General features: G+C 38.1%; 1 protein-coding gene across 2 annotated transcripts; it reads right to left on the bottom strand.

The window, feature by feature from the left end:
* Window positions 1-412: 412 nt before the first annotated feature.
* LOC145581767 (WAT1-related protein At3g28050-like) lies at window positions 413-23529 on the bottom strand. Of its 2 annotated transcripts, XM_081638793.1 has the most exons (8): window positions 23173-23529; window positions 23029-23091; window positions 17335-17448; window positions 15723-15957; window positions 15478-15636; window positions 15055-15206; window positions 13984-14157; window positions 413-1183 (listed from the first exon to the last, which is right to left on the bottom strand). In XM_081638793.1, exons 1-7 carry the CDS (start codon window positions 23346-23348, stop codon window positions 13989-13991), a joined length of 1068 nt encoding a protein of 355 aa, XP_081494919.1. In that variant the 5' UTR covers window positions 23349-23529; the 3' UTR covers window positions 413-1183; window positions 13984-13988. The 2 variants fall into 2 exon arrangements, with proteins under 2 accessions (XP_081494919.1, XP_081494918.1); XM_081638792.1 differs by lacking the exon at window positions 413-1183 and having other exon boundaries at window positions 12152-14157; window positions 23173-23528.
* Window positions 23530-23882: the final 353 nt, after the last annotated feature.

Here is a 23882-nt window from a genome sequence, read left to right as displayed (position 1 = left end):
CCACTCCAAGAGATGTCACCAAAATTGCAAATACGAACTTTTTACCATCTTCGTAAAACCACTCCTCTAATTTGTCCAAATTAAGAAACTTACAAGATAATTCTTACACCATGTCATCTTTGTAGAAGAAATATTACTTTGGATTGTTGGGAAATTGATTTATCGGGTCACAAAAATGACACGAAATTGGACAAATTAACACTTCAAGGCTTGAACAAAATCAGTTTTCCAAAATAATATTTCGACCTCATATACACACCGGGTATCACGAAATTACTAGGAGATACAACGAAAACAATCACAACAGTGTGTAGTATGTTTGTGATCTAATGTAATCAAACTTTGATTAGTTATGATTACGATAATTGGGTTTGCAAAAGTGGTTTCAAGAAAATAATCAAAAAATACAAAACTCCTATTTTCTTGAATTAAATTCCATCTTATGTTTTAATAACATATATATACTAGAGCAAATAACACAGCCAAACTGTACAAGAAAGAAAGAAGGAAACCGTCAGTTTCAAACCACATAGCACACGCGCCTGGTCGGGCAGTGACTGCCTGCCAGGCGAGAGATCGGAGTTTCGCCCTGCCAGGCGGCGGCGGCCCGACCGGGCGAACACCCAGCCACCTTCTTTCTGTCTTCTCACGCCTTGCAGGGCTGTAAAATCCAGATTTTGGGCAGCAAAACTTCTCAAATCTGTCGGAACAGCGTCACAGCTTCACCTTAGCGCCCAATAGGGCGACGGCAGCCCGACCGGGTGGCTGACCAGGCTGCATCCTTGATTCCTCTTAACTGAGTTGAGTTTTCTCTTTACCGAGAATACTCTTATTCTTTCAACCAAGAACATTTGCTCTAATTTCTTTTTTTATTAATAATTACAACACCTTAACGTAAGTAAAACAATTAAATAACATGGAATTAGTCTACCATACTCTAAATTATTCAACACTAGTTACCAATCATTGGATGGAATCATTCAATAATTAGATAAACTTGTGAAATTTTTTGCATCCATGCTTCAATTCGCAACATAGACCTGATTGACTTATGAGATCACATCTCTTCGGTGTTATATATCCATCGTTTACATCCTCCTTATGTGTTTCTTGTTGCCGTTGTTGGATCTTCCCCTTCATCACCGTGTAGAAACCCAATGCTATGATTGTTCCAACAATAACACTGTATAAAAAATTACCTTGAGTTCCCTCTAGGTTTTCCTTGGGAGGGTTTCGTTCTAGTCTCTCTGACTAGGTTTTCTTGATTTTCCAAGTTTTTTCTCGATTTTGGGTCGAGTTTTCGTAAATCTGTCTGTTTTTTTTTTTTTTGCTGATTTTCCTTTTAATTCCAAGCATGAGTGATAAAAATAACGTGCTCTCAATCCCTGGAGTCGAAGTAACTGCCCTATCTACGATGGAAAATAACAATCGAGAGGAATCAAATAACAACATTCCTAAAGAAGATGTGAATGATGCAATTGAATGGGATGTTGATGGAGAGGATGATGAGGATGCGAGGGTCGAACTTGCCCTAGTTGGGAGAATTTGGACTGATAGAAACATAAATTCGAATGCCTTCATTGCTACTATGAAATCAGTCTGGCAACCAAGAAACGGAGTAGACATTACGAACATTGGCAAAAATCTATTCCTGTTTCAATTTTATCATTGGCGTGACAAAACTAGGGTTCTTGAAGATCAACCATGGCACTTTGACAAGCATGCTCTGATCCTTGGTGAGACTGCTGATTCGGTAAAGCCCTCTGATATTCAACTTTTTCATTTACCTATGTGGATTAGAGTATATAACCTCCCTCTCAAAGGTCGGTTGAATTTGAGCAATGTTGAAAAAATTGGTAATAAGCTAGGGGTCTTTGTGAAACTGGACAATGATGCTAGAGTTGGTATTGATAATTCGATTCGTATTCGAGTTCTTGTGGATGTTAGAAAACCTCTGGCTAAGCATGTAAAATTAAAGTTAAGAGGCGGACTAGAAGAATTGTTCGAGGTAAAATATGAGAAACCTCCTCTGTTCTGTTTCTGTTGTGGAATGATGGGGCATGGGATGAAAGATTGCGAGATATATAGAGAATCTGAGAAACCTGTTATCTCTTATGGGGCATGGATGAAAGCTTCTCCGTGGAAGTCAGCTGTAGGAGGGAATGAGGAGGGGGCAGGGGTGGAAAAACAAAATGCTGCTCGTGCTCTGTTTGTGACAAAACCGAAGAGACAAGTTCCTAGTCCAGTTGAAACTGCGCGTGTTCAGGAGATGTCGCATATGTTGGGTGAAGTGGGCATCAATGAGTCAAGTAATAAGGGAGATGGGACTGTTGGCTAGGAGCAGGATATGAGTAGTAATAAGGAGCTCTTTGTTTTCGGGGCTAGCATTATAGAGAAAGGAAGCAAAGATGTGAGTGAAGCTTCTTTAGAATCTGTGAAAGGGGATGGAAAGGGGACAAAAGGTTGGAAAAGAATGCCGAGAGATAGTGATCATAGTATGAGTGGGGGCATTAAATTAACTGGTGAAAAAAGAAGAGTTGGTGAGATTTTGTTGGAGAGTGAAGACAGTAGGAGGAGTGTGGAGGAAAGGGAGAAAAAACAGTGTGTGCGAGCTTTTTCTGCTGAATGTGTGGCGGGCCCTACCAATAGGGCTCTCGGTTCTAAATGAGCTACATCCTTTCTTGGAATTGCAGAGGTTTGGGGAGCACCAATATAATTAACGCGTTGAAACGTATTGTGTTTCTCGAAAGCCCCCAAATGGTGTTTCTTATGGAAACAAAATTAAAAAAGTTTGAGATGGAAAAAATAAAACATAAATTAAAATTCAATTGTTGTTTTATTGTGGAGTGTGATGGGGAAGGCAGAAGAAGGAAGGGTGGGCTGGCTCTTTTGTGGAATAATAACAATGATGTTAATGTAAGGTCATACTCCTTACATCATATTGATGTTTTGGTGCGGTCACCTCTGCAGGGGGTGTGGCGGTTCTCTAGTGTTTATGGATATCCCGATGATGAAAACAAATACAAAACGGGGCAGCTTCTCGAATCTTTGAAGGAGGTGAGTGATAACCCGCGGCTTTGTGGAGGTGACTGGAATTTGATGCTCCATTCGGGTGAGAAGCAAGGAGGAAGAGTGTTTAATATGGAGGAAGCTGACATTTTAAGGAATGTCGTGAGGTACTGTCAACTGGAGGATCTCGGTTTCATTGGGCATGCCTTCACGTGGTCAAATAATAGGGGAGGGGAGGAGAATATTCAAGAGAGGTTTGATCGTTTCTTTGCAAATCAAGCTTGGAGGGACTCTTTCCAAGGGTCTTTTGTCACACATTTGTCGAAGAGAAAGTCCGACCATCTCCTTATACTCATGTGTATCAAAGAGGCTACTCCATCCCAGAAGAAAAAAAAGAAGAAAAGATTGTACCGCTTTGAGGAAATGTGGCTCCGAGATGAAAATTGTGCCAATATTGTTTCCGAGGCTTGGGATTTTGGAGGTGACATATGCTCAAAAATTTCCTTTACTTCCACAAAATTGAGTGCGTGGAGTAGAGATAAATTTGGGGATTTTATAAAAGAGTTAAATGCATTCAAGGCACAAATGAAATTTCTTATGGGTGAAGTACAATCAACGGAGGTGATAGCTCAAATGAGGGCATTGGATGATCGAATGGATGAATTGGAAAGAAGAGAAGAGATGTACTGGAAGCAGAGAAGTAGGCAAGATTGGCTCAAGCATGGTGAAAAAAACACTTCATTCTTTCATCATAAAGCCAAGCAGAGGGAAGCTAGAAACAACATTGTATGTGTGAAGGATGTGGCTGGGAATGTTTATAAGGAGGAAGAACAAGTCGCGGAAGTTTTTGTCAATTATTTTGAAGATTTGTTTGCCACGAACAGTAACATTGAGGTCGATCCCGTGATTGATAAGGTGAATGCAGTTGTTGATGAGCGACAGTTTGCAAGCCTGGCAGCCCCATTTTCGGCAGAGGAGGTTCATACAGCTCTTTTTCAAATGCACCCTACAAAAGCCCCCGGGCCCGATGGTATGTCTGCAATATTTTTTTCAGAAATTTTGGGATATTGTAGGGAATGATGTAGTTGGGAAAGTGTTAGATATTTTGAATAATAATGGGGATATATGCTCTATTAATCAGACTCATATTGTTTTAATTCCGAAAAAAAAAGAGTGTGAGTCTACTTTTCATTATAGACCTATAAGCTTATGTAATGTATTGTATAAGATTGTTACAAAGGTGCTAGCAAACAGATTAAAACTGGTTCTTCCTCACATTATTCATGAGTCGCAGAGTGGTTTTGTTCCGGGAAGATTAATCACATATAATGTGTTAGTGGCCTATGAGTGTTTCCATTACCTCCGGAAGAAAAAGAAGGGGAAAAAAGGCTATCTTGGGCTTAAGCTGGATATGAGTAAGGCGTATGATAGAGTTGAATGGGAATTTCTGGAGAGAATGATGTCAAAGCTGGGGATGCTAGAGAATTTTGTGAGTATGGTTATGAAGTGTGTTAGTATTGCCTCCTTTGATGTACTAGTCAATGGGCAGCCATCGAGAACTTTTAAGTCCACCCGGGGATTGCGCCAAGGAGACCCTATTTCTCCTTTCTTGTTCATCTTATGTGCAGAAGGATTGTCTACATTGCTTAGAGATGCGGAGAATAGGAAGCTTATTCATGGGGTGAAGATTGGTCGACATGTTAAACCAATTTCACATCTTTTCTTTGCAGATGACAGTCTCCTTTTTGTGAGAGCGACAGAGGAGGAAGTTGAGAGCGTACTAGGGATTCTTTCTACTTATGAGATAGCATCGGGTCAGAAACTGAATATGGATAAATTAGAGGTGTCCTTTAGCCGAAACATTGATCAAGAACGGAAAAATATGCTTCAGATGAAGTTATCTTTTAAGGTCGTCGAAGGACATAACAAATATTTGGGTCTACCAACTTATATTGGTGGGTCTAAAAAACAGGTTTTTCAGAATATTCAGGATCGGATTTGGAAAAAACTCAAAGGGTGGAAAGAAAATTTTTTGTCTCAAGCCGGAAGGGAAGTCTTAATCAAGTCCATTGCTCAAGCTATCCCTACGTATGCAATGCAATGTTTTTTGATTCCAACTAGTATCTTAAATGTGGTGGAAAAGCTTTGTCGTCAATTTTTTTGGGGACAAAAACGTGAAGAGAATAAGATATGTTGGGTCGCTTGGGAGAAAATGTATGTTCCGAAGAGTCAAGGAGGCCTTGGTTTTAGAAATATGAAGAATTTCAATAAGGCTCTCCTTGCAAAGCAAGCTTGGCGAATTCTCACAAATGAAGATTCCCTTATGGCAAAGGTGTTAAAAGGGAAATACTTTCCTCATACGACTTTTATAGAGTAAAAAATCAGCCCGAACTCGAGCTACACTTGGAGGTCCATTCTTGGGGCTCGTGAGGTTCTTTTGAAGGGAGCTAGAAGGAATATAGGTGACGGAGCTGCGGTGCATATCTGGCAGGACCCATGGATTCCGATGGTTCAAAATTTCAGAGTGGCGTCGACAAAACCAGAGGATGCTTCATGCCCGATATATGTTAAACAATTGTGGAGCAACAGAAGGTGGGATCTTAATACTCTCAATGAATTATTTTCTGAGGTTGAGGTTAGTGCTATTCGGAAAATTCCCATCCCTATGTTTGATAGTTGTGACTCTTTGTCACGAAAAGATTTTCCGTAGTTTCATTAGAGTGTAGAATAGAGTATTTATACAAGAGATTAGGGCTCAAGAAATAGGCCCGTTAACTATACAATATAAGCACTAATTATAGGCCCTAACACCCCCCTCAAGTTGGAGCATGCAAATCACAAATGCCCAACTTGCCGAGTAAATACATGAATTGACTTTTACTCAAAGCCTTGGTGAAAATATCCGCTAATTGGTCCGTTGTCCTCACATAAGACGGACTAATGAGACCATCCTGAATCGCATCACGAAGATAATAACAATCAACTTCAATGTGTTTGGTACGCTCATGGAAAACCGGATTCTTCGCAATATACAAAGCAGATTGATTATCACAAAACAGACTCATAGCACGGGGATGGGAGACACCCAAGCTCAGAAGAAGGGCCTTCAACCATTTCAACTCATCAGTAGTTTTAGACATTGAGCGAAATTCGGCCTCTGAAGAAGACTTGGCCACAGTGTCCTGTTTCTTAGTCTTCCAAGATACAGGAGAAGCACCAAGAAACACCAACCAACCAGAGATAGAACGACGAGACAAGGGACAACCTGCCCAATCAGAATCACACCAACCTGTAATATGTAAATCACAATCTGAACTCAAAAGGATTCCCTGACCCGGACATCCCTTCAAGTACCGCACAGTACGAAGAGCTGCTTCCCAATGGTCCTGTCGCGGTTGTTGCATAAATTGAGACAAAATATGCACCGCGTATGCCAAATCCGGTCTAGTAAAAGACAGATAAATCAAACGGCCCACAAGCCGTCGATACTGCTCTGGATCAGAAAAGAAAGGGGACTCTGATTTCGCCAGAGTATGATTCTGCTCAATAGGAGTACCTGCCGGACGAGCACCTAGCAAACCAGACTCTGCAATGATGTCAAGCGTATATTTGCGTTGACATAAAAATATGCCTTCCGGACTACGAGCAACCTCAACACCAAGAAAATACTTCAAAACACCCAAATCTTTCATATGAAAACAGTCACTCAAGTATGACTTGAATGCTGAAATCGCAGAAGAATCATTACCAGAAATTATCAAATCATCAACATATACCAGAACACTCAGTTGAATAGACCCAGATTGCAGAGTAAAAAGAGAATAGTCAGAGTACGATTGCACAAATCCGTACCTTTTCAGAGAGGCGGCCAATTTAGAGTACCAACAACGAGGTGCTTGTCGAAGACCATACAACGACTTCAGAAGACGACACACCAAACCAGATTCAGAACCATAAAACCCAGGGGGAAGCTTCATATAAACTTCTTCATCAAGATCACCATGCAGAAATGCATTATGGACATCCATCTGATGCAATTCCCAATTCTTTGCAGCAGCGACAGCAAGAAAAGCCCGAACAGTGACCATTTTAGCAACGGGAGCAAAAGTCTCGTTGTAATCAATACCCTCGACCTGATGATTACCAAATATAACAAGACGTGCCTTAAGTCTCTCGATTGTGCCATCAGAATTAAGCTTGACTTTGTAAACCCATCTGCACCCAAGAGCTTTCTTACCCGGAGGTAATTTTTCCATTACCCATGTACCATTATTTTCCAATGCATCAATTTCTTTTTGCATTGCCTCTTTCCATCCCTCATCCTGCATTGCCTCCTTGAAATTACGTGGCTCAACCATCTTATCAACAGCTGCAATAAATACACGGTGTCGCACAGAAAATTTATCACAATTCACAAAATGTGCTAAAGGGTAAGGAGTACCTGAGGAGCTTGGAACAGACGGTGAACTTGGAGAGATGGATGGACCCGGAAGAGTTAAAGTATGTGCGACATAATCCCGATGCCAACCCGGAGGGTGCCTATCCCGTTGAGAACGATCCAAGGTAGCCGAAGGTGTAGAAGAGTGACTCGGATCAGCCATAGTGCTGCTGTCTGAGCCACTGTCCAGAGAATCAGAGAGGGCCGCGGAGGTGCTGCGGTCAGAGCTGGGCGCCGCGGCTGGGCTGCGGTCCTGTCTGCCAGTGGCAGCCACCTCCGAGGCAGAAATTGGCGAGTGAGGGGCAGCATTATGGGGCGTGGCAGCAGCGTCTAGAGCAGAATCAGCAGCAGGGGCTGCATTATGGGTAGCAGTTGGTGCAGCAGTAGCAGCATTAGGAGTAGCCATAGTAGTAGCATCAAAAGCAGTGGCATTAAGAGGTGAATTAGGGGTAACATCGTGTGTAAGAGAAGCTTCACCCAACTCCAAAACATTCTCTAAATCATCCAAAAAATCTACATCAACCCCAAAATTATCATCAACCTCTACATTAGTGTCCCCAACTCCATCACCACACACAAAAGGAAATTCATCTTCAAAAAATTTGACATCACGTGAGACAAAAATATCACCCGTTGCCAAGTCATACACCTTCCACCCCTTTTTACCATGAGGATATCCCACAAACACACATTTCCTACTCCTAGGTGCAAATTTGTCGCCTTTAGTTTTGTGATTATGTGCAAAACATAAACACCCGAACACCCTCAAACTATCAAAATTAGGTTCCTTAGCAAAAAGAATTTCATATGGGGTTTTGTTGGCTAGCAAAGTAGAAGGAGTACGATTAATCACATAAACCGCCCCCAAAACACATTCTCCCCAAAAACCGATTGGTAAGTTCCCTTGAAACATTAAGGCTCGACTCACATTTAATATATGTTGATGTTTGCGTTCTACCCGACCATTTTGTTGAGGTGTACCAACACAAGAAGTTTGGAATAAAATGCCATTGGCATCGAAATACGGAATTAGGTGTTTGAATTCCGTACCATTATCACTTCGTACACATTTGACAGTAACATCAAATTGACATTTAACCATAGCAAAAAAAGAGAGAAAAGAAGAATAAACTTCGGTTTTATCATTCAACAAATAAACCCAAACACCTCTTGAAAAATCATCAACAATAGTCAAAAAGTAGTGAGCACCACAAGTAGACGGCGTCTTATATGACCCCCACAAATCACAATGAATTAATTCAAAAATACGGCTAGCCCTATTATCACTATTGGGAAAACTATCCCGAGTTTGTTTCGCTTGTGGACAAATATCACATGCTTTATTTAAAGATTTGCTACTAGAGCTAGCACTAACAGCAGGAACTAACTTGACAATTTTATCCGACGGATGACCCATACGACGATGCCATAGCTCGAATGTAGAAACCTTCGGATTCGTCACCGCACATACTTTGGGAAGACGTCGGAAATAGTAGAGTCCATCCAATCGTTCACCGCCTCCAATCAGGCTCCCCGAGAGTTGGTCCTGTATAGCACATAAAGAATTAGTGAATTGGACAAAACAGTGAGAATCATCAATCAATTTAGAGACCGAAATTAAGTTGCAATTTAATTTCGGAACAAATAGAACATGCTCAAGAATAATGCCATCGGCAAGAGCCACTCGACCCTCCTTTGATGCTAATGCTTGTGCACCGTCCGGAAGACCAACGGGGCAAGGTAAGATCGATTTCTCATCTAGTAAACAAGACTCATCACCGGTGACGTGATGAGAAGCGCCGGTATCAATAATCCAAGACAAGGAATTAAACTCACCACTCAACTGTTCTTGATGACTAGTAGCCATATTTAATAAAATACGAACATGTTCCGGTTGCAAGGCCAAAAGATCATCTGAAGCTGAAGAATCACCACCACTGCTGCCCACGGCATTGGCGCGCACAGGGGGTTTGAACGAGGCAGACGCACGAGCAGCAGGTGGCTGGGCAGCCTGCTTACCGCCAGGAGCAGCCACCCCCGAGGCAGAGGAACCCGAGGCAGCCCCCCCTTTTTTCCCGTATCGTTCGAGCCACCAATCCGGATATCCACAAAGCATAAAACAACCTGAATTGTCGTGACCCGAGCGTTTACAATGAGAACAAAATAACTTAGACTTATCCACACGAGCAGGGGATTGAAAATGCTTTCGGTCAGCAGAGGGCATAGCAAAAACGTGGGCATCTTCCCTGGTGACAGGAGTTTTGGTGAGAGCTATGCTTCTAGAGCGTTCTTCTTGGAGAAGAGCTTGATAAGCTCGATCTAGCGTGGCTGGGGGTTGTTGTGAGAGCAAATTGGTACGAACAACACCGTATTTAGCATCATCAATGCCGACCAAAAACTGGTGTAAAATCTCCTCCTCCCTGTCTTTTTCATACTTGGCAGCCACACCACAAGAACACGAACCACACTCACAGCCATGAGGTGGCTTAAGGCGCAAGAGATCGTCAAAGTATCCCACCAATTGACTGTAATAGTCCTCGACAGACATAGCAGGGGTTTGCTTGCAATTCGTAATGGCAGCCCTTAATTGTTGCAAACGAGGTCCACTTGCCTCACAATATCGCTTTGCAAGATATTCCCACAGTCGTCTGGCATCATCAAAATAGGGTATAGAGGCTGCAATTTTTGGATCGACAGCCCTCAAAATCCAAGAAACCAACATAGAGTTAACCGTTTCCCAGTCAAGCAATTTCTTCTTTTCAGGAGGTTTAGAGATAGTGCCATCGATGAAACCGTATTTCCGCCGCGATTTCAATGAAAGAGTAATAGCCCGAGACCAAGCAAGATAATTATCACCCTTCAACACGATATGGGTAATCAAATTCCCTGGTTGGTCGCCAGAACCAAGATAAAAGGGAGATGAAGGATCAATCTTTCCATCCTCCATGATCAATCGAATAGAGCAGTAGATTAGAGTAGAGAAAAAAAATCAGAAACTTAGGGTTTTAGTGATTAGAGTCTAGAGGCTCCGATACCATGTCACGAAAAGATTTTCCGTAGTTTCATTAGAGTGTAGAATAGAGTATTTATACAAGAGATTAGGGCTCAAGAAATAGGCCCGTTAACTATACAATATAAGCACTAATTATAGGCCCTAACACTCTTGGATGTGGCATTATGCAAAAGATGGAAGTTTTACAGTGAAGAGCGCCTATAACCTCCTCACTGTCGAACAAATGCGGGATAAGGCCTCAACGTCAAATGGGAGCTCTGGTTTCGACTGGAAGTTTGTGTGGAATGTGGATGTTCCCCAGAAGATAAAAATGTTTGCTTGGAGAAGCATAAGAGATGCAATTGCCACGTGTGAGAATCTTGCTAGAAGAGGTATGGAGGTGGATTCTAGGTGCCCAATGTGTGGGGATGTGAATGAGAGTACCTTGCATATGGTTGCAAAATGTGAAGAAGCTAGGTTGATTTGGTATACATCACCTCTGCGTTTGAAGACTGAAAATTATGAGGGGAGTGGTTTCAGGGAGTGGTGTCTCTCGGTGCTTAAGACTTGCAAAGACTTAAGCTGGTGGAGTCTATTTTGGAGCATTGCTTGGGGAATATGGCTTCGCAGAAATGGGTGGACTTTCTCGAAAAAATTGGTGGCTGGGCAGGATGTGATTGGCAGGGCAGTGAGTCTTATAGGTGAGTTCAATTTAGCAAAGGAAGTGAGTAGTGTTAGCCCTCCTGCAATGGTGCTAGATGCCACTTGGAAACCTCCTTCTATTGGTGTGATAAAAGTCAATTCGGATGCAGCGAAACTTGCCAACTCTGCTGTTGGTTTTGGTGGAGTGATGCGAGACAATGTTGGGAATGTGGTGGTGTCTACATGTATGAAGATGGAAGGGGATTTTGAGGTGGATGTGATGGAAGCCATGGCTATGCGTCATGCTCTTCAGATTACATTGGAGTCGGGTTTCTCGCGCATTTGCTTGGAAACGGATTGTATGAAGCTCTACTCTCAGCTGAAGAAGGGAAGGATCACTACTAATGCTTTTGGGGTGATAGTTAATGACATCCTAAATCTCGCTCGCTTGTGTCAAGAGTGCTCATTCTCCTTTGTGAACCGTACAGGCAACCAAGTAGCGCATAACTTAGCTAAGTTATGTAATTTGTACTCTGATCTTAGGGTGTGGTTAGAGGATTTCCCTTGTGATGTAACTCAATTTGTTATGGCTGATTTGAGTCACTTTGATACTTAATATAATTGAGTTCGTTTCCCGTCAAAAAAAAAAAAAAAAAAAATAACACTGTATAAATAGCAATAATTTTAAAGTTTAGCATCACTATGACACGTCATAAGATAAGCTCAAGAAGATTAAAAACATGCTAGTAAACACGGTTTTTATATGATCTACTTTGTTTTACAGAATTGTCCCATGTCTGTACATACAAGGATCATAGTATGCCATTCTTTTTTCTCTTTTTGAAGGGGGGCTAGCAACTGTTACATGGAACCGCTTTCAATGGCATAAGAGTTATGTTAATACTGAATGCATATACGGAGTAAAAGAAACAACTTCGTACAAAAATAAATTAATAAACTATAATGATGGTACCTCCCAACATGAAGAGCATCCCCTAGGAAAGAAACTTCCTAGATAACAGCAATCATCATTTAAAGAAATTTCCACTTCAATGCAGACATTTCTGCTTACCTTTTTTGGTTTTATAGTTATCTCTTTCTTTATCCTGGGAAAGCTTCAGTAGCTATATATTTGTGTAAGACATAAGTTGACATCTGAAAACCCACAGATGAAGACGATACAGATGCCCTTCACCAGTAGTATACTATCAAGATACTCCGTAATGAAAGGTCTTTATTATTTGATTCTAGCCAAGAAGAAATCCAGTGACATTGAACATAATTGACAAAGAAATCTAAAGAAAACATCAACATTTTCAGCAAAAATTCTTATGTTCTCCATATACCACTCTCTTCATTCACTCACATTATATATATTCTCCTAGATTACAGCATCAGATAGGCTTTCAAAGAAATAAAGAATGCCTATAAACCTTTTTAAACACATTTCGTTTAAATGATAATGATGATCGGGCTCATGTGATAGGCCATTCGTTTTAAGCATCTCATATGCAGGTTCTTGTCAGATACCAGACATTAGGACTTCTTCCATACACAGTAAGCTCAGTTCACTAGAAGATGACTTGTAGTCTGGTACAAAATTGGGTAAGCAGACCTTGTAACATAAATGTCATGCACTCTGTCTAAATTTACAATTATCGCATCTCATGTACCCCAATGATTCGAAACCTTCAACATAAGAGAGCTCCAACATTTGTCTATCAATATTTCAAGCAGTTCCGCTGTATGCAGCAGAGTCCAAAACCAACCAAAATACAGTGATATAATGATCTTCCTGAACTGATCTTCAGTCATACCACATACACCCAAAGGCATCTCCTTACTATCACCCATCAACAGTTTTTTTTGAATTGAGATGATGGTAGGAATAAAGTTTTCGTTGTTTTCTAAAGGTTAGGTTAGGTTGAACTTTAAATTTTCACAACTTCAATATCTACAAATTCACAGCAAATTAACGTATTACTTTTTTTACTGTCATTAACCAAACTTACTTTGACCCCAATCCAAACATAACATAGGTTCACCAAACTCCAAAGGACACAATGACATAGTAGATTAAATTTAGCCTGTACGCCCTGTAACCTATTTCATTGAAATGAACATGGGACTTATTGGCCATTATATTAAAGAAACAACCACTAGTAGATTAGCCTACAAAAACAATGAGTTAACATAGCAAAGCGGCTTATGATTTCATAACCACAGCTCCTATGATTGCCCAAATAGCTTTGCATGCCTACTCGACAATAGGTGTGATTGTGATTTTAAGTGAAGACAGAAAATAAAAGAAGAGGTTTGGCAGAGAGGTCTATGTAAGAACATTGTTCTCCTAACCTTTTATGAAGTCACAGTGCATTAAGGTGATAGGAGTCCACGAGTCTAAAAGCAAAGAGTGAATGTGAGGCACACTATTTTAAGATTATAGATCTTCTGGGGGGGTAAGATTAGGTTGCTTTGGTAAATTCATGCAACCACTTAATAGAAAATTTCAAGTATTAGCAACTAGCAATGGAGTATATGGTATTATGATGTGATGGAGTCCAGGGTAAACAAAAATTGATGGATTTTAATATGGAATAAAAGAAGCGATCATAGATCTTTAAGTTCACGCCTCAATGGCCCTCATCAACAAGCACCTTTCCCAGGCTATTCAATACTTGGATAGCCACACCTACCTTGGGCTTCAACGTGGAAGCCCAACTTTTTAAGCACTGGTAGGAACACAGGTGTGGGATTTGTGGCATGCTAATTAAAAACTTTACACAACGCTACAGCACACGCTTCACTCATACTTGTAGATTCATTTTTGTATCTAACATGAGAAAAATCCAACCACCAAAGGCCAAGCAACAATAGAAAACTCGTTGAAGAGGAAATTAACCTTCCTTAAGCAGCAGCATTCACTGTCTCTTCTGCATTATTTCCTAGCAAAGGCATTTTTTGAGTAGGAGATCGAAAGCTGCTGAATTGACCAGCATGGCTTTTCTTCTCTTCTTTAGCCTTTCCCCACATAACAGCGTAGAATCCAAGAACTATTATTATCACCCCAAGAAAACTGCATAATCATTACAAATAAGGTTTTAAGGGTTACAACCTCCAAAAAAAAGTCATAACAATACACCTTTAAGAGTGTGGAAAGGAAAGGAAATGGAATGGAATGTGCAACTTTTTAACATTGTATCACATATGAATGATGAGTATACAAATACTTCCTAGGTTCCCTAATTAACATTTTTATCAGCAAAACTTTTTATTCTTCGTTTAGTTAATCTTTATTTGCTACTTCGTATATTTTTGTTCCACTTGAACGAAATTTATTCAAGTATCTCTCCATAGTAGTGATACAACTCAATGACTTATACAAGGGATAAATATCCACTTTATTGGTTCCACAATTTTGCAAGAAAATTCTTATTAAAATCCCTGTCAAACGCAAATTTTCCCAGTTCCCACTTTCTACTTTTAAGATGTCCGCACCTAAAGTTCCCAAACATTAATTGCTCTACAATATTTCAGCCATACTTCATTGAAATTCAATTTAGCAAAAAGTTCCATGTATTATGTTCCATTATGCAACATATCTTTTTTAATCAACTTTTGCAGTGCATCTAACAATGAATACATATGAAGAAGACCATTCCAGCCAAGTTATTAACTCAAGGCAAGTGTTACTTAATTAGCCAGTTTGGGGTACGCAGTCTGCTACACACAGACATAGTGCTCCGTACTATAATATTAGGCCAAGACATACAACATTTTACTTATTAATTTGACTTTCTCAGTTCACAGTTTGCCTGGGGGTGGGGGAGGATTAAGGAATTTGGTAACTATGCCTCGAGCAACATGGCAATAAAGATTGTCACAATTCTCAGTGAGAATCAGCATCAGTAGCAATGAGCCATCGACTATGCATGAAGAGACAACAGTAACTGTTACTAAGAAGAAAGGATACCTTCCAAGATATAATGTATCACCAAAGAATATAACACCTGCAACTGCAGCTATGGCAACCCCCACAGGTTTAAACATGCAAACAAAAACAGGTCCCTTCCTTCGTAGGCACCAAGATAAAAGGCCAACTTGGAGGGAATAACCAAATATTGCCTGCATAAATGGATATTTCAGCAAGGAAACTTGTCACGGACTACAACAGACATTGATGAATAAAGGTTAGAGTTTCTTGTGACGTTCAAGTTCTGTATTTTGAACAGCAACTATGTACTTTGTATAATCAGCTGCATTGCCTAATCAATCTAACATAATTGGGACAATTTATTACAAGAGGTAGGAAGCAGCCCCACAATAACAAAACAGGTGCTAAGTTAAATATAAACACCAAAAGAAAATGAGCAGACTGATCTCTAAAAATGCTTACCGCGTAAACAATTGCAAGCAGCCTAAACGTAAGCTTCAGACTCCAAACACTCAGATCCCTTTCCGTAATAAGTGTCATAATTCCAGATTGGATAGCAACAAAGAAGCAGTAAAAGAACACAACAATGAGCTCTGCTGGATACTTTTTGAGAATTACTGCCTGGAAGTAAACATTAGCAAAAAAAATATCAGCTCATCCTACATTTCTACTGATTGCTGGCACTAAGATAGATTTCTAGAACATACTTGTATGATAATCCAGCCTGATTCTAAGACACATCGAATGGAAAGAAAGAAACTACCAAGAATCCACTTCATTTGATCACCATTATGACTAAGTTGATGAGTGTGCAAAGGCGCAAGACTGTTCAGAAGTGGTGGACCTTCATAAAGAGTAACAACAAATGCTCCAGCAATTGAGACCAGGGTTCCCACCAATTTTGCTAGACAAGTTAAACTTCTTGTATTTAGCATTTCCATCCTGAATTACAAGTAAACAATGTAATAATGTATTATAGTCCTTATTGTTAATGAAACCGATAAAAATAACAAAATTAATAACAGTGGTGATAAAGCATTGCCAGGTACTAACGAAACTCAAAAGCCACCATTATCCGTATGCTTCAGCAGAGGCTGTTATCAAGTCTTTGTTTAAGTAGGAATGAGAATTGACAAACATGTAGTATTTTCAAAACGAACTTTCAATTTGGGAAAGAAAGTGTTTTACAATTGACATAAAGACAGTGACTTCGGAAAGCAACAATTCATGAATTTTAGGGCCTCGTCGATTTTATACTATCAGCTCATGTGCAGTGGTGCACTCTGCAACATGAGCAGTAGATGTTGACGATGGCCATGATGCATATCTCGCTCTGAAGCTATTCCTAGAGGCAGACTATGCACATGTTTGACAAAATGGGATTGGTATATAACAATGGAGTAGAAGTTAGTCTTGTAGAATTAAATGGAGTAGAATTTAGTAGATTTAATTTGAAGTATAACACAATCTGACTTGGGCACTAAATGGCATATTACGTATCACAAACTCTGACAGGGTACTCTGTAACAGCACTGCACTTGGAGTCCGAAGGCTTACCACAAGAGGACTATTGTTCAATTACAAACATCTTCTCAATCAATAGGGGAAATCCAGCCTAAATTTAACTAACCTAGAAGATCAAAATCACCAAATAATTAACGAGTAATTAACGGGGCAGGACTAAGAGGGTGGGAATGGGAATTAAAATCCCAACATGACTAATTTTCTGGTTTGTTATAAGGGAATGGGGGAACACACTTTCACCCAATTCCCATATTATAATTATAGTCATGTTACAGAGTGTTCTTGTCAATTCCCAATTCCCTCAAATTCCCATTTCACAAGTTAGGCTGTTGAAAGTTGACACGAAGGATAACCCAACACAAACTTGACCAAAGGGTTTTGGTTAAGAATTATCAACTTGTTTAAATAACAGGGTCAACAAAAACCTAAAACAAATTAAATGGGTTAGGCTTGGAGTGAAACTTTCAACCGAACACCAACGCACTGGTAACCCGATTACAAAAATGGGTTGAACACTTGAATGTCAACCCAAGCCTAACATGCTCAATAAGCGGGTTAAGTTAGAGCAACATATAAGCTTTAAATACATTTTAAAAAATAAATTTAGGAATTTATGACAAAATTACGTGTAGGTCGGTGTAATTAATGTTTAATAATTCTTATTAATTCCTTGTTTGCTTTTATGAGTAATTGAATAGCCTTTAGAGAAATGTTTATCATTTTCCAAAAATCAAAAAAAAAAAATGAATAAATAAACAAGAGAGAGAAATTTAAAAAAAAAAAAAAATATCATACCTAAAGATGATTGCAAGTAAAAAGGTAAGCCCTGGAACAAGGTTTAGCATAGCCGCCCCAAGAGTAGGAGAGCTATAATTGATACCGGCAAACCCAAATAACTGACCCAAACACCTATATCACAAATAAAACAACCAATCCATTAAACATAATCGAAAATGGAAACAAACAATAAAAAGCTTATAAAAGCAAGAAAAGAAACCTATTACGCAAGTCTAAATGAGTATAAAAAAATTCCCTAGCTACTAACTTGATCAATAGAACTAAAAAATGAAATAGCTTGTTCAAGCAAATTAGCTTGGCAGAAAAACCTTATTGGAGAGAGGAAATGAATATTAATAAAATTAAATTTATAAGCTAATTAAGAAATTAAGGCTCATTTATGTTGAAGACAGCGGAAGTATAATGGGTATAATGATCGGAAATGTAGGAGATATATATATATATATATATATATATATATATATATATATATATATATATATATATATATATATATATATATATATATATATATATGAAATAAGCAGAGCTACAACACCTACTTTATTTAATAGAATAATAGAGGATTGATATGTAGAATCAAAATATATTTTTATTATTCATTCTTATATATTTTTAAATGAAAAATAATTACAACTTATATAGAATGTTACAATCTAAAATATGAGAGGTGATAAATCAAATTGATGTATGCCTTAAAAGAAATATACCATTTTATTTTAAGATTCTCCTTTAATCTCTCTTATATTGCAAATTATTCTCACAAATTCCCCCTCTTAATTTGCAATGTTTAATATCGTCTTGAACTTCTCAAACTTTTCTGAAGTTATTGCTTTATTAAGCATATCTGCTGGTTGATCAACAGTATTGATAAACTCAAGCTTTATTTCTCCTTCACTGACTAAGTCACGTATAAAATGATGTCGAAACTCAATGTGTTTGCTTTTAGCATGGAACACTGGATTCTTTGTCATTGCAATTGCTGACATATTGTCGCAAAATATCGTTGTTGGACTTTCTTGAATAATATTCAAATCTCTTAAAATTCTTCTTAAACAAACTGCTTCACATGCTGCTTCAGTGACTGAGTAGACAATGCTACAGTTTGTTGTTTCCTTGAATTCCATGAAATGATTTTTGTACCTAAACAAAATATGTAAGCTGATGTACTCTTACGATCATCTACAGAACCAGCCCAATCACTATCTGTATACCCAATCAAATTATCATTTTCTTCGGTTTTGTATCTTATGCCTATTTTCTTGGTGCCTTGAAGATAGCGTAATATCCCTTTTGCGGCAGCACAATGTAGTTTGCTAGGATTATTCATAAATCTTGACACCATATTTACTGCTTGAGCTATTTCAGGTCTTGTATGAATTAAGTATAGTAAAGAACCTACCAAACTTCTACATACATTAGTATCGACCTTATTAACTCCATCATCTTGACTTAATTTTTCATTCAATGCTATAGGAGTATTCACAGGTTTGCAATTTTCCGTATGAAATTTTTTTAGGAGATCCATTGTATATTTTTCCTGAGTAAAGAAAATTTCTCCCTTGGTTTGCATTACTTGAATTCCAAGAAAGTATATCATGAGCCCTAAGTCTGTCATTTCAAATTCTTTCATCATAGACTCTTTGAACTCATTAATGAGTTTCATGTCATTTCCAGTGTAGATAAGATCATCAACATAAGGACAAACAATGAGAAAATGCCTATCATTGTTTTCTGTAATGTAGAGTGATGGTTCACTTGGACTCTTTTTGAATCTGCTATTCATAAAATATTTGTCAATTCTGCTATTCCAAGCTCTTGGTGCTTGCTTAAGCTCATAGAGGGCTTTATGCAAACGATAAACTTTCTTTTCTTGTCCTTGAATTTCATAACCTTGTAGTTGCTCCACATACACTTCTTCTTCTAATACACCATTCAGAAAGCAGATTTCACATCAAGTTGATACACAAATAGTTCTTTCTGTGCAGCTATGGCTAACACAGTCCTAATGGTTTCAATACGGGCTACTGGAGCAAATGTGCAAATGTCTCATTAAAATCAACTCTAAGTTTTTGAGCATATCCTTTGACAACAAGCCTTGCTTCGTGTTTTTGAATATTTCCGTCTTGGTCTAGTTTTGTTTTATAAACCCATTTTAAACCAATAATATCTTTACCTTCAGGGTAATCAACAAGCTCCCATGTCTTGTTTTTCTTAATCATTGCAATTTCTTCATCCATTGCTTTTATCCAAACATCATCAGTTGATGCTTCTTTGTAGCTAGAAGGCTCACTTGCAAATAAAGCGAATGTTTCCATGTTATTTGCTTTAGATAAATAGCACTCATAATCATCCAAATAAGAAGGCCTCTTTCTAATTCATCCTGATTGATTTAAGATCGGAGAAGATGAGGTTTCTTGTGTTTGTGTATTTGACACATTATTAGGAGATCTCTGAGGGCCGTTTGTTGCATCATTTATTGTTGTTGGAGTTGGGCTACGAGAAGTTATAGCTTCTTCTTGCACATGAAAATGAACTATTTTATCATCCCATTTCCATTTTGCCGATTCTTCAAATATAACGTCTCTAGAGACTATTAGCTTCTTAGCTTGTGGGTCTAAAAGACGATAGCCTTTTGATTCATCACTGTATCCCACAAAAAGATACTTTCTCCCTTTGGGATCAAATTTGTCTTTACCTTGATCTTTATTCAAGGCATATGCAATACATCCAAAAACTTTAAAGTGACTTACAACTGGTTTTCTACCATTCCAAGCTTCATAAGGAGTCTTGTTACGAACTGCTTTAGTTGGTGAACGGTTGAGTATGTAAATAGCTGTATTTACAGCTTCAGCCCATAATGTTTTAGGAAGAGCCTTTTCCTCCATCATGCTTCTTGCCATTTCTACAATTTTGCGATTCTTTCTCTCTACTACACCATTCTACTACACCATTCTACTAAGGTGTTCTTGAGACCGTCAATTGTCTTTTTATTCCTTCATTTCTACAATGCTCCATAAAAGGATTATATATAAATTCACCCCTTCTATCGGTTCTCAAAGTCTTTATCATATATCCACTTTGCCTTTCAACTAAAGCTTTAAATTGGAGAAATACATTGAAAGCATTTGACTTTTGATCAATAAAATATATCCACATCATACGGGTATAATCATCGACAAATAATAGAAAATACCTCTTATTCTGTAGAGAAGGATTTCTTGTGGGGCTAAATATATCTGCATGTACTAATTCAAGAGGAGCTTTAGCTCTACATGAAGTCTTTAGAAATGGAAGACGATGCATTTTTCCATATATACATCCTTTACAAACTTGAATAAATCTATCAATGTGTGGTAATCCCACAACCATTTCCTTTTGTTTCAATAGTTATAATCCTTTTTGGTTCAAGTGTCCATATCGTAAGGGCCATAGATAAGATTCATCCATAACATTTGCTTGCAATGCCAGCTTATTTTGTGGCATATGAAGTGGGAAAACTTTATTTTCAGCCATTTGTACTTTTGCCAATATAGTACCAGATTTTTTGTCTGTAACAATGCATTCCCCATTGTCGAAATTTGCTGAATATCCTCGTTGAACAAGTTGCCCAACACTTAGGAGATTATGTGTCAAATTAGGCACATATAGAACATCATGTATGTATTTTGTGTCATTTGATTTGCTATTAACAGCAATGACTCCTCTTCCTTCGACGCTTGCCTTTTATCCATTATCTAAAGTGACTTGACTTGCTACACCCATATCTAACTTAATGAAAATGTCCTTATTTCCTGTCATGTGGTTGCTACAACCACTATCTAGAAACCATAAATTGTCAGACTTATTTTGTGCATCCATGCACGTAAGAAATAATTATTCACCTTCAGCATTTGTGGTGAAATTCGCTTTATTTGTATTATTTCCATTTTGATGCCAACAATCCTTTTGAGAATGATTTGAATTACGACATCTCTTACATCTAAAATAACATTCGGATGATTGATGGTTAGATTTACCACAAATAAGATAAGAATTGTTTGACCTTTGTTGATAATACTGATATTGTCAGCGACCTCTTCCTCGACTTTGTCCTCGACCACGGCTAAAATTTTGGGTACCACGACCTCTACCATATTGGTGTCCTCTTTGGTTTCCCCATCTTTTCTCTGACTTTCCTTGATATTGTTTGTTTGATATGTTAAGTTGGGATTGAAATGCTTGATCTACTAGTTGATTGGTATTTGCATTTCTTTTCAATTTTTGCTCATGTGATTCCAAATATCCCATCAACTCATGCATTGTGAGAGTTGATAAGTCCTTAGACTCTTCTATTATAAATGTGGCAGAATTGTATTTTTCAGTCATACTTCTCAATACTTTTTGAACAACTCTTTTTTCATCTAATGTATCACCGAGACTTCTTATTTGATTAACTATCTCTGCGACTCGTGAAAAATAAACTTGGATATTTTCTGTCTTTTGCATTTCCAGGTTATCAAAATCTCTCCATAGATTTTGTAATCTGACTGCAACAACTTTTTCATTTCCTAGAGATCCTTGTTTTAATGTATCCCAAGCTTCTTTGGATTTTTTCAATCCATATAAGCGGGGAAATATAGTTTTACTCACGGCTGCATGAATATATCGTAATGCAAGTGCATCTTTTTTCTTGTTATCCTTGTGTAGTTTTTGTTGTCCTTCATTAGGATTTTCAGAAGGTCTTCATAGCCTCCTTCCACGAGCTCCCATAAATCTTGGGATATAAAGAATGTTTGCATTTGACTACTCCAATAGTCATAATGTTCTCCATCAAAGATAGGAAGAGTTGGTTGGGAATACGAGAAAAATAGTGTTGATGTACTGGAAGCCATGATATAATTATTCCGGCTCCGATGCCAAATTTGTTGGAGACAGCGGAAGTACAATGAGTATAATGATCGGAAATGTAGGAGATATATAAATATATGTATATATGAAAATAAGAAGAGGTGCATCACCTACTTTATTTAATAGAATAATATAGATTGATATATGGAATCAAAGATTTTATACATTGTTATTATTCATTCTTATATATTTTTAAATGAAAAATAATTACAACTTATATAGAATGTTACAATCTAAAATATGAGAGGTGATAAATCAAATTAATGTATGCCTTAAAAGAAATATACTATTTTATTTTAAGATTCTCCTTTAATCTCTCTTATATTGCAAATTATTCTCACAATTTAAATCACAAGTTAGAAGTTAACCATTGAAGCAAGAACTAGTTACAAAAGATATTAGCTTAAAATAATTTGCTAATTAGTTTATCATTTGCTCTAAAAGCAAGAAAAGGAACCTATTACACAAAATCCAATAGGGTACCATAAAAAAATGATTATATTATCCTATACTAATTAAAGAAGATCAACCCAACCCATTGCATTAATTTGAAAAAGAGTACCAGAAAACCCAATTAAATTACAATACAACTTAAGAAGAATAACAAACCCAATTCGATAGCATACCCAATGCATTAATTAACAAGGTTAAACCCAATTCGATAACAACTAATGTAGAAGAACACAACCCATTGCACAAAAGGTACTAGAAACCCCAATTCAACAGAACTATAAATTACGAAGACAAACACAACCCATTACATAAAATTGAAAAGGGTATCAGAAAAACAGCAAGACTAACCCAGAAAGAGCAAGCAGAAAAAACCATCCGAGGAGAGAGAAACTGAGAGGGGGGAGATTTGATCTGCAATGAAACACAAAATTGGAGTAAAATAGAGGGAAAAAAAGATGAAAATGGAGGGAAGAGAGAGAAAAGTAGGAAAACCTGTGAAGGAAGAGAGAGAAAGGGAGGAGAATGAGAGACGCAAGAGCATTGGAGTAGGAGACGAAGACGAAAGTGGTCATACCAGTGTTCATGGCTTGTTTACTAACAATGAAAAGTCCAACTTGGCAACATTCCGCCATTAACATTCCTATGTAAGGAGCTGCTTCACTCTCCATCTCCGTTTTTTTTTTTCACTCTATCTGTACACTCGAACACTAACTTCTGAGGAGGAGCTTTTAGACATATTATTATACTCGTATAATTTCGCTTTCACGGGGCCAATAATTCCGCATCCGATCCGATCCGATCCATCACCCGCTTTTCATCCATTTAATTCGGATTTTTGTCCATTTGTTTAAAGCATGTGGAGCGAATTAGCGGATAATTATTTAATATTGTCATACCAACTTGTAAAGATTGAATATCTTATCTTACCTTTGCAATATAAGTGAGGGAAAGAAAAATGCTGCTAGTGGCAAGCAAGAGAGCGCCAACCGGCCAATTTGGTTGAGTTTCAAATAAAGAGTGGAGCGATAGCTTGTTTGGTGAAGAGAAAAATATGATTGGTAGTCCTTGGTAGAATGTCACTATGAATGCTCCAATGATTGAGACTATTGTTCCAATCGACTTAAGTATGCTACTTCGTGCACTAAAATTTACCATCTCCATCCTACACACAAAAACCAACAATTCAATGAAAAATTAAATAA

Source organism: Chenopodium album, chromosome 15 (genome assembly GCF_948465745.1).
Source record: "Chenopodium album chromosome 15, dcCheAlbu1.1, whole genome shotgun sequence".
In the NCBI taxonomy this organism is placed as follows: Eukaryota; Viridiplantae; Streptophyta; class Magnoliopsida; order Caryophyllales; family Amaranthaceae; genus Chenopodium; species Chenopodium album.
The sequence above is the reverse complement of the archived record's forward strand: the minus strand, read 5'-3'. Positions and strand labels throughout refer to the sequence as shown.